Below are 11,562 nucleotides of genomic sequence, written 5' to 3'. Positions count from 1 at the left end.
TCTGACCTGGGGGAGGGGTGTAGGAGCAGGGGAGGGATGCGGGATCTGGGAGGGAGGTTGGGGTGGAGGAGGGGATTCTGACCTGGGGGAGGGGTGTAGGAGCAGGGGAGGGATGCGGGATCTGGGAGGCAGTTTGGGGTGCAGGAGGGGATTCTGACCTGGGGGAGGCGTGTAGGAGCAGGGGAAGGATGCGGGATCTGGGAGGGAGGTTGGGGTGCAGGAGGGGATTCTGACCTGGGGGAGGGGTGGAGGAGCAGGGGAGGGATGCGGGATCTGGGAGGGAGGTAGGGGTGCAGGAGGGGATTCGGACCTGGGGGAGGGGTGTAGGAGCAGGGGAGGGATGCGGGATCTGGGAGGGAGGTTGGGGTGCAGGAGGGGATTCTGACCTGGGGGAGGGGTGGAGGAGCAGGGGAGGGATGCGGGATCTGGGAGGGAGGTAGGGGTGCAGGAGGGGATTCTGACCTGGGGGAGGGGTGTAGGAGCAGGGGAGGGATGCGGGATCTGGGAGGGCGGTTGGGGTGCAGGAGGGGATTCGGACCTGGGGAAGGGGTGTAGGAGCAGGGGAGGGATGCGGGATCTGGGAGGGAGGCTGGGGTGCAGGAGGGGATTCTGACCTGGGGGAGGGGTGTAGGAGCAGGGGAGGGATGCGGGATCTGGGAGGGAGGCTGGGGTGCAGGAGGGGATTCTGACCTGGGGGAGGGGTGTAGGAGCAGGGGAGGGATGCGGGATCTGGGAGGGGTGTAGGAGCAGGGGAGGGATGCAGGATCTGGGAGGGAGGTTGGGGTGCAGGAGGGGATTCTGACTTGGGGGAGGGGTGTAGGAGCAGGGGAGGGATGCGGGATCTGGGAGGGAGGTTGGGGTGCAGCAGGGGATTCTGACCTGGGGGAGGGGTGTAGGAGCAGGGGAGGGATGCGGGATCTGGGAGGGGTGTAGGAGCAGGGGAGGGATGCGGGATCTGGGAGGGCGGTTGGGGTGGAGGAGGGGATTCTGACCTGGGGGAGGGGTGTAGGAGCAGGGGAGGGATGCGGGATCTGGGAGGGCGGTTGGGGTGGAGGAGGGGATTCTGACCTGGGGGAGGGGTGTAGGAGCAGGGGAGGGATGCGGGATCTGGGAGGGCGGTTGGGGTGGAGGAGGGGATTCTGACCTGGGGGAGGGGTGTAGGAGCAGGGGAGGGATGCGGGATCTGGGAGGGCGGTTGGGGTGCAGGAGGGGATTCTGACCTGGGGGAGGGGTGTAGGAGCAGGGGAGGGATGCAGGATCTGGGAGGGAGGTTTGGGTGCAGGAGGGGATTCTGACCTGGGGGAGGGGTGTAGGAGCAGGGGAGGGATGCGGGATCTGGGAGGCAGTTTGGGGTGCAGGAGGGGATTCTGACCTGGGGGAGGGGTGTAGGAGCAGGGGAGGGATGCGGGATCTGGGAGGCAGTTTGGGGTTCAGGAGGGGATTCTGACCTGGGGGAGGGGTGTAGGAGCAGGGGAGGGATGCGGGATCTGGGAGGGAGGTTGGGGTGGAGGAGGGGATTCTGACCTGGGGTAGGGGTGTAGGAGCAGGGGAGGGATGCAGGATCTGGGAGGGAGGTTGGGGTGGAGGAGGGGATTCTGACCTGGGGGAGGGGGTTAGGGTGGAGGAAGGGGTGCGAGGTGCAGGCTCTGGCCAGGAGGTGCTTACCACAGGCGGCTTCCAGCCAGCGGCACAGCAGGGTTGAGGCAGGCTGCCTGCATGCCGTGGCCCCATGCCGCTCCCGGAAGCGTCCGGCTGCTGGCACGTCTCTGCGCACCCCTGGGGGGAGGGCGACAGCGTGTCTCTGTCCACTGCCCTTGCCCGCAAGCACCACCCCACACAGCTCCCATTGGCCAATGAGCTGCGGGGACGGTGCTGGGGGCGGGGGCAGCACGCAGAGCCGCCTCCCTCAGCCAGGGTTCCGCAGAGACATGCCAGCAGCCAGCCTCAACCCTGCTGTGCTGCTGGCCGGGAGACGAAACAGAGATGGTCACACCAGCTGAGCCAGGAAGAGAACCCAGGTCTCCAGTACTCTAGCCACTAGGCCACACTGCCTCTTTGCAATAGGTGTGATGTTCTTGAAACACTCTGTAAACTCTTGGAAGCAGGGGCAAAAAACAGAGATCTTCAAGGAGGTGCTTAAGTGCTTACCTCCTATTGGGAGCTAGGCACCTAACTAGCTTTGAGGGTCTGGGCCCGAGTCATTGCTGGATCCTGCAAAGAGGGCTATGTAGGTTATTAAAGTGAAGCACACACGTCAGTCTTTGCAGGTTTGGGATCCTATGTTCCAGCCGAGCACTTCATAGAAAATAAAACAAAGGTTCCTTTAAAAATCTCAGTGCTGAGCATTAGAATCAGGGGTGGTTACTTCCTGGCTCCACCACAGCCCTGCGCAGATACAAATGTTGTAGCCCCATCTGAGCTGCAAAAATGGTCCATAGATATAAAGCGGATGGGTATCTGCAAATTGGCAGGGCGCTACAGATTGCTTGGTCCGCTGTCTATCGGGATGGCGTCCTTCTGGCAAATCCATCTGTATTCCCCGCTGCAGGTTTCCGACTGGATCTGACTCCCTTTGATCACCCCACAGCTGTTCTCTTCGGCAGATCCTTTCACGGGGAACCTGCCGGACCAAGGGAAGAGTAATTGGTCGCCCTCATGGCATCTTGTTAATGCAGGTCACCGACAGCAGGGCTGTTCTGTGTGTCTAGACCCAGACTGGTGTTGGGGAAACCTTGTTGCTACTTGTAACTGGAGCACAAAGGATCTGGAAATCACAAAGACAAACCTCCTGGAGCACTGGGACGTCCTCACGGGGTGGATCTCCCCATTCCAGCATCTCTTCTGACTGAGAATGGGAGCTGGGTGGGGTGGGGGGGGGTCACTCAAAGCTCTTCCTTGGGATGCTGCGTCTCAACCTTCCTAAGAGTTAGGGCCAAGGTGTAGATTCTTCAAATGGTTTCCAAGTGATTTAGGAGCCTACATCTCATTCATGGTCAATGACACTAAGTGCCCAAGTCACTTGGATGCTTTTAAAAACTGTGCCCTAGAGTTTCAAAAACGGATTGAGTGATTTTGGGGCCCCAACATCAGACCCCTGTTTATCAGAGGGAGGGTGCTCAGCACCTACCGGCAACTGGGCCCTTTTAAGCTGCCTCAGCTGGGCACCCAAAATCACTCGTCACTTCTGAAAGTCTTGGCCTCAGATAATAAGGGACGCCCACCCCCTCCCTTACATAACTCAGCAACCATCCAGAAAAGCAACTCACAGCGTCTGATTTAACAAGGATCCATCCACCCAGGTCCAATTCCTCTCAGGTGCGTTCGCACTGAGGCCAGTCCAGACGAGGTACTTCTCTTGAATGCTGTCCCCTAGGAACTTCTGTAAGTAGGAGACAGGCACTTGGGGGATGAGAACCCGCTGTGACTCCAAGCTGCTTTGCAAGCGGATTTGTAACAGATTCACATTCTCCGTGGATGAAGCACGGAGCAGGACACGTAATGCCAGCGGGTTACGCTAGCACCTGATGTTAGATTGCTATCCGAGCCCCAGCTTAAATTCTCAGATAGTATTTTCCAGAGGGCCCCCCCCCATGTACTGTCTGAACATTTCAACTATTCAAGGCTTAAAATGGGCACACTGGCACCTCTCCTGCAGTGCCCTCTTGTTCTCCAGCGTCTCAGCTTTCACTTAAAAACGTGGCATACATCTCTAGTTGTAATGACTTCAGAGCAAGGCTTGAAAAAGTAAAGCTGCCGGAACCCAGAGAGCAATATCTGCCTGAGTTTGCAGAGAGTCTGAAACAGCTCTGAGAGGGTGTGACCTTCCCCATTCATCTCAATGGGTACTGACAGATACCAAGGACGATACTTTCCATGACAGCAGTTGGTCACTATTTCGTTGCTCAAAGCAGCGAAGAAGGGAGAGGGGACAAGCAGAGTATGAAGATCTGCACAGTCCACTGAGTCAGCTCACGTCAGTGGCCCCTAGGGGTGGGAAACGATCGCTTGGAGGGTTTCCTCCCTTTCCAGTCAAGAAAGGGCCAAATCCACGCAGCCCCTGGGCACATCCAACCCGCTGCAGGGGAGCTGAGTCCAGAGCCCTCGCAAGCCACACCTGGCACAATCTGTCACAAGTGGCGTCTCATTTGGGTGCAGCCTGAATGTGCCGTTCCCAGCTCATCTGCTCTGCTTTCCAGGGCTCAGTCACACCTAAGCTGACAAACTCAAAGCTCGGGGTTTTTCAGTGCGTCTCCTTTGGGCATTTGACAGCACGGACACCAACTTTCTTCTGCGCCAGTGGGTGTTCGCGCCCTGGCACCACCCCTACTCCAACCCTGCCCTAACTCCGCCCCTCCCTGCCCCGTCTCCCCTCCCCCCTCCCTTCCAGACTTGCCACGCGAAACAGGTGTTTCGCGGCGCAAGTGCTGGGAGGGAGGGGGAGAAGCAGGACGTGGGGTGGGGCTGGGAGCTGCCAGTGGGCACAAAGCACCCACCAATTTTTCCCCGAGGGTGCTCCAGCAGAGTTGGGGCCTACGTTTGACAGCACTTGGTGTATAGTCAGGTTCACTGTATCAACCTGTAGATCTCAGTTATTCCGTTTCCTGTGGCTGTTTAGAGCTTTTTTTCCCCCAGCAACAGGAGAGAGAAACTTTAAATAAATATATAGGAAAATGTGATTGGAAACCCACAGAAACTGGCACAGGAATTTCGGGGGGACTAGTCCTATGATAAAACTAAATGTATGCACAAGTGTTTGCAGAGTCATGGATTTGGCTTCTCCGCGACAAATTAGGGACATGATCCAACAGAACAGCTGCAAGACAGACAAGTGAGCGAGGACATTCCCAAATAGGGCAAAGCTGGTTACAGTATGGTCTTTGTTTAAAAAAAAATGTGGAACTGTGAAAAGTGGCCTTGGGGTAATTTTATCATTTTTTAAAATCAGCTTAAAATATTCCTTGACACCCCCATCTTTCCAGGTGAAGATTAAGACCCCCACCCCTCTGCCTGTTTCTCACTTTACCATCTCATCCTGGTCCTGGATCACCACCATGTGAGCGCTCCTCGCTGCGCAGTCCTCAAGGCTCCTGGCCCAGATTTTACTCTCGGTAGAAAACCAGTAGCATTTGGCACCATGTGGCAGCCAGTCCGGGGGACAGATTTTGCAGCCAGTGCCCTCTAGAGGAAACAAACAGGAGACACCATTAACGGCTGAATTAGGTGCTTCCATTAAGAGGCTGCCTGGTGCAGCAGCTTGGACGACAGACTGGCTCTCAGGAAACCTTTGTTCTGTTCCTGGGTGACCTTAGGAAAGTCATGTCCCGTCCCTGGGCCTCAGTTCCCCCTTTCACTGGGTGCCTGATCTGTGTAGATTGCCAGCTCTTTGGGGCAGGGACTGTCTCTCCCTAAGTGTCTGGGCAGCACCTGGCACAAGAGGGCCCTGATCTCAACTGGGGCAGGGACTGTCTCTCCCTGTGTGTCTGTGCAGTGCCTGGGCACAACGGGGCCCTGATCTCAGCTGGGGCAGGGACTGTCTCTTGCTGTGTGTCTGTGCAGCGCCTGGCACAACAGGGCCCCGATCTCAGCTGGGAGCTTGAGGTATTAGCAGAACTCCACTGAAGGCAGTGAAATTACACCAGGGATGACCAGTACCTTTTCATTGCCTGCAATGAAGCTATTAGCATTTTCACACCCTGTTCCACGTGATCAGGATAATACACCATCGGCACCTGCCCTTTCACTAATGCTATAACACTGCACTCAGCTACAGGGCAGCCACTAGGTGTCACTCAATCACTGCTCTGGAAGCATCTCTCCGGGGCCTTTAAACGGAGCTGTCAATCCCAGAGCCCAGAGAGAAGGCGCTGGGGTTACCCTGGGGGCGGCTGTTGATGGGAGCACACAGAGCCTGGCTCAGGCGTGACATGAGGTGGTTCAGACGGGCGCTGCATTCTGCCCCGTTTCTCTCTCTCCGCTGGGCACTACGGCTCACGGTGGCATTCGGCGCTGCTCTGGTCAGTCCTTCATGAGATGACCCTTGAAAACAGCCATGAGACCAGGGGTTAGAGTTCTTGCCTGGCAACAACAGAGTGGAAAATGAGCATCAAAGAATGTGGATCATGAGAAAAATCAAGGGGAGAAGAGAGAGAAAAGTAATTCATTGGGAGGGGCCAGGACAGGGACTGGTGGAATCTATCCCTGGCTCTGGGGTTGGGTGGATTAGAGCAGGGAAAGTTGGGTGTCAGGACTCTTGTGCTCTGGTGTTGTAGTTGACTCATGCTTTGGCCATGGGCACATCACCTCCCCTCTATGGGCCTTAGCTTAGCCCTTCTGTAGCACAGGAATTACGACAGTACCCCGTACAGCCAGCATGCAAATGAGGGTAATTAACCACTGGAACAATTTGTCCAGGGGCGTGGTGGATTCTCCATCACTGACAACTTTAAAAATCAAGATTGGATTTTTTTCTAAGAGACCTGCTCTAGGAATTATGATGGGGGCAGTGTTATCTGTGGCCTGTGTTATCCAGGAGCTCAGACTAGATTGTGATAATGGTCCCTTTTGGCCTTGGAATCTATGAAAAGCCTCTGGGATGAGCTGCTGAGACATGGGAAAGTTTGCAGGGCGTCCTCAAAACAAACAGGATCTAGACGCTCACCCAGAATGCTCAGCGCGATCACAGCCAGCGTCGCCACAACGCTCCAGACCCCCAAAATGCCGATGGTGATTTTATACCCATGCAGGTTCGCAGGAGAATCTGTGAATTTGGATTTGTAAGTCAGTCTCAGTGTCTCCTGGGCTGTGTGACAAGCATCGGCCATAACCCTTCGTAGACCCATCATGACGGGTGAAAGAAACAGAGGCCTTGAAGTGATCTGCATCTGCTCCCTGTCTCAAACGCTCCTCAGCAGAGGTGGGTCACAGCTGTCAGAGCCAAGGGCCAAGATCTTAACATAAGAACGGCCCCTACTGGGTCAGACCAAAGGTCCATCTAGCCCAGTATCCTGTCTTCCGACAGTGGCCAGTTCCAGGTGCCCCAGAGGGAAATGAACAGAACAGGGAATCAAGTGATCCATCCCATCACCCATTCCCAGCTTCTGGCAAACAGAGGCTAGGGACACCATCCCTGCCCATCCTGGCTAATAGCCGTTGGTGGACCTATCCTCCATGAACTTACCTGGTTCTTTTTTGAACCCTGTTATAGTTTTGGCCTTCACATGTTAATACCCTAAATTAATTAGGGATTTTAGGTCCCAGCTGGTGATACCTTACAGGGGGCTGGTTGTTGGGGTGCAGGCTCTCAGCACTACCTGGTAATTAGGGCCTTTAAAAATACTCTCAAGTAAAGCCTCCAAAAACTGAAGGGGATACATTCACCTGTCACTACAGCAGATCCAAAATCAGGATTTCCATTGCACAGGAAATTCTGACATGCTGACTTCTGGTTCTGTCTTGAAGCAGGACAAAATAAATCAAAATATCAATTGTTTTGAACAGAACAGAAAGTTTAAGCAAATTATTCTAACTAAACGTTTCATTTCTGGTTATTTCGACATCAACCCATGTGCAGTGGTGCCTCATGCCTCTGTTCTCCAGTATGAGTTGGGCTCCCCAGCTGGATTACATCTCCCACAATGCACCAGACTGGCTCAGCAGGGACCAAGGTGCATGATGGGAGGGGTAATCCAGCTGGAGAGCCCAGCTCACAGGAGCAAATGAGGGTGTGAGGCATCCAAACTACATCTCCCATGAGACACTGCAGCAGCTCGGGTGAACGGAGATTAATATTTTGTTTAGCTATTCCCCAAGTGGGAAATGATTTACACTGCTGTAGCGCCTCGGAGTCTCAGTCATGCTCCAGGGCCCCATGGTGCTAGGAGCTGTATATTATTTATTAGGTATATCACTGTGATGCCCAGGAGCCTCAAGCCTGCCCCAGGTCTCCATTGTGCCTGGAGCTCTACAGACAGAACAAAAAGAGGGTCCCTGCCAAGGAGCTCACAACCCAAGTATTAGGCACAGCACTCAGCAGATGTGACTGACACACACGGTGACACAGATCTGCTGAGTGAGACATGGTTGCTTCCACAGTGAGTTGAACCTTCATTTCTCTTCGTAGCAGAGCCGAAGAGCAGATGGGCCAGAAGGTCCCACACTTCTAATTTGCACTGCAGCTTAGTCTGCATGGCCGTAGCCTCTAGATGTCCCAGCGCCCCCAGGCTAGGTGCTGTACATATTTTTTCACACAACGCACAGTCAACCTGCGGAACTCCTTGCCAGAGGATGTTGTGAAGGCCAATACTGTAACAGGGTTCAAAAAAGAACTAGATAAGTTCATGGAGGACAGGTCCGTCCCTGGCTATTAGCCAGGATGGGCAGGGATGCTGGGAATGGGCAACGGGATGGATCACTTGGATTACCTGTTCTGTTCATTCCCTCTAGGGCACCTGGCACTGGCCACTGTCAGAAGACAGGATACTGGGCTAGATGGACCTTTGGTCTTTCCCAGTGTGGCCGCTCTTATGTTCTAGAAACAGACGGCTCCTGCCCTGAAGCGATTACAGTCTCAGACGAGACACAGCACGTGGATACAAACAGGGGAGCAGAAGGAACCAGTTAGATTCTGCTGATCAACATGATAAGGTGCAGTTACAACATCTTGCTTTTTACTTCTCTTTCTGTCACCTTGGGAGCTCTCCTGCTGCAGGACAGTTTTGCTCTGCATTTTGGCCAAGATTTCTCAAAGTAACTGGTGATTTCCCCTCCCCTCCCTGCCCAATTTGAGACTTAAAGGAGCCCTCTAGATTTGCAGAAATCACTGAGCACCTGCCCTCTAAAACCCTTGTGGTGTCCCGAGTTGGTTCCCCAAAGCAGCTACCTCTTTGCCCGCCATGCAAACTCTAACCGCCAGCCCAGTTCACAGAACTCACGCTGCAGGGAATGGGGTGTTTCAGTCTGGCTTTCTCCGACGCACAGCTGGAAGGGGAGTTAGTTACAGCTTTTGATCATCAGGCTGTGGGGGGGGGGCGAGGGAAGGGAGAGTTGCAGACACAAATGGGAGGTAGGCAGGCATCCAACTCTCCAGGGGTTTCCATGGGCATTAGGAGCCTGACTGCTCTGGTTGACTTTGAAAGTCTCACCAAAGCTGGTAGAGAGAGAACAAAGCAACACAGGAAATGGAGGTGAGAAACGTTTACGAGATGATATCTAACAGGACACTAAGCATCCAAGGCAGGTCACTACAGAGTCAGAGGCAGGACAGAGACACAGGATGTTGCAGGGGTTATCCATATTACAGTAACGGCTGGAGATTCCAGCCAAGACCTCACTATTCACAGACAAAGGGCAGATGATAATCTCCCTGTTACTGACAGAGGGAACCAAGGCCCGAAAGAGATGCACTGACTTGGTCACGGTCACACAGAGTCTGGTGCAAAGCTGGGAACTGGACCCAGATCTCCTGGGTCCCAGCCCAGTGCATTAACCATGAGCATATCCTGCCCTTCGTCACTTAGCCCTGCTGCTAGGTCATGACAGTAGAATGTCAGACTTGGCCCAAATTGCATTCAAAACACCGCCAACGTCCTTTTGCTATGACCCACCAGCAAGAACCTCACTCCACTTAGTCACCGTATGATCCAGGGCCTGGACAGGGTGAAACCAGAAATAGCCCCAGGCCTTTATCCAGAGTTGCCCTTCTATAAAGGCTGGCTCTACCTGGGGACATTCGGATACACCATCGATACAGCCAGTGCCTGCCCCAGCCCTGCTTGCATTGCAGCAGCGTGTTCAGGGCCCAAACCATGGACAGCAATAACACCCCCACCCTGGCTGCTGGGTTATTCACATTATTAAATACTGTTATTTCGGCAGGACCTACAGGTGAACCAGATGGGCCCCGTTGGGCTGGGTGCTGCACAAAGGCGTTGGCGATCCCTGCCCCACACATAGGGTGACCAGATGTCCTGATTTTATAGGGACAGTCCCGATTTTTGGGTCTTTTTCTTATATAGGCTCCTATTACCCCCCACCCCCGTCCCAATTTTTCACACTTGCTGTCTGGTCAGCCTACCCACACAGCTCATCGGCTCACCTGGAGTTCTAATTGCATACAAACTATGCAGGAAATACAGCCAAGCTCTCCGGGTCCTGACTCTGATGGGGGTGCAGGGGCTGTGACTTGCAGGGACCAGCAGAGCGGGAACGGTGCAGAAGTAAGGTGCTGCCCAATAACCGCCATACGTGCACATGGCGGTCCGGAGTTGAGCACGGACCTGCTCCAGCACTGTGGCTCTGGGTGCACTGCTCCGATACGCTCACCCCACACACCCCTTTGCTGTTCTCCATCACCCCCATATGAACATCCCAGTAGCTAGAACACACTTTTTAAGTACCTCCCACACTATCGAAGCATCTCACCGTCTTTATTGTATTTGTCCTCCCGACCCTCCCACCCCCATGAGGCAGTGCTTTTATTCCCAGGACACAGATGGGGAAACTGAGGCCCGGAGCAACAAAGGGATTTGTCGCCAGGGTCACACAAGAAGTTCTTGGCAGAGCTAAGATTCAAACCCAGGTCTCCCACATCCCAGGCCACAGCCTGAAACGCAACATGAAGCTGCCCCCTGCCTGCTTCCCATCCATCCTCTCTCAGACCCCACTGAAAGCACAAGCCGGAATTACTGAGACAGCCTGCGGAGACTTTGGAGCGATACCTTGGATCCCGTCCGCCGACAGGTGGCTGGCGGTTCCCGTCTTGGGCCGGAGATTCAATACCGTGTAACCCTCTTCATCCTGCATCCTCCAGAGTCGCTGCTTTAGTCTCCCAGAAAATGGGAAGGAAAGGGAAAATCAGAGAGAGACCCCAAGGGACTGGGGTGAGACTCGGACTGTTCGGTTTGTGAGGCTCCAGCGTGCAGAGGAAATGGCTGCCTCCTCTGGCCAGCATGCTTCGAAACCACACAGGAAACGTAACAGCTCGCGCAGCAAGCTAGCGAGGGCACCAGCAAGAGGGACAAAACATGGGCCTTGTGTCCTATGCAAAAAGCAGCCTCAAAGCTCTTCCGCTTGCCTAAAGGCACAGAGTATTCCCAGCTCGTTCCCATAGCCAGCCCCTCGCCGCAGTGGGATAGGGCTGGTGTGAGGACGAAGCACCAGACCCTAAACCCAGTCCCCTGGATGCTTGGCAGGTGGGAGGACTTGGGCGCTCTCTGGAGAGCCTGGCTCGTGACCTCCCCATTCAAGGCTGACGGCCTAGCGAAAGCTCGTGCAGCCCCAAATGAGCAGGGAGGGGGATCTACACTACAGCTCTGCTCTCCTGCCGTCAGGGAGCCAAGCCCCAATTCACCCCAACGTGAAGTGGGTGCGACAGCCACTGGGGGAGAAGTTCTCTTCATCTCCAGCTCCGGGCGGAGTCCCAAAGGTTGTCCCCCTGCAGGCTAGACAGCTGCACCCCTAAGGGGGGGTTTGCTCGCTGTTGGTCTCAGCAACTCCCTCGATTCTCACTCGTGGCTCCAAGTAGCTGCTTGTGTTCACTGCAGCCCCATGCCTTGCCTGGCGGGC

The 11,562-nt window shown here is 54.8% G+C and overlaps 1 protein-coding gene across 1 annotated transcript; it reads right to left on the bottom strand.

Moving 5' to 3' along the window:
* Positions 1 to 1,947: 1,947 nt before the first annotated feature.
* LOC102933228 (killer cell lectin-like receptor subfamily F member 1) lies at positions 1,948 to 10,905 on the bottom strand. Its single transcript, XM_043528328.1, has 6 exons — positions 10,716 to 10,905; positions 6,659 to 6,757; positions 5,875 to 6,036; positions 5,024 to 5,178; positions 3,267 to 3,379; positions 1,948 to 2,620 (listed from the first exon to the last, which is right to left on the bottom strand). The coding sequence occupies exons 1-6, from the start codon at positions 10,798 to 10,800 to the stop codon at positions 2,476 to 2,478; spliced, it is 759 nt and encodes a 252-aa protein (XP_043384263.1). The 5' UTR covers positions 10,801 to 10,905; the 3' UTR covers positions 1,948 to 2,475.
* Positions 10,906 to 11,562: the final 657 nt, after the last annotated feature.

The sequence above is a fragment of the Chelonia mydas genome, chromosome 14 (genome assembly GCF_015237465.2).
Source record: "Chelonia mydas isolate rCheMyd1 chromosome 14, rCheMyd1.pri.v2, whole genome shotgun sequence".
NCBI classification, from domain to species: domain Eukaryota; kingdom Metazoa; phylum Chordata; order Testudines; family Cheloniidae; genus Chelonia; species Chelonia mydas.
This window is presented reverse-complemented; position numbering and strand designations above follow the sequence as displayed.

Coding starts and splice junctions, on each gene's coding strand:
- LOC102933228 (XM_043528328.1), bottom strand. CDS start 10,800: ATGCAGGATGAAGAGGGTTACACGGTATTGAATCTCCGGCCCAAGACG. Junction 6,758..10,715: donor GTCGGCGGACGGGATCCAAG/GTATCGCTCCAA, acceptor CCAAATTCACAG/ATTCTCCTGCGAACCTGCAT. Junction 3,380..5,023: donor TCCAGGACCAGGATGAGATG/GTAAAGTGAGAA, acceptor TCCTACTTACAG/AAGTTCCTAGGGGACAGCAT.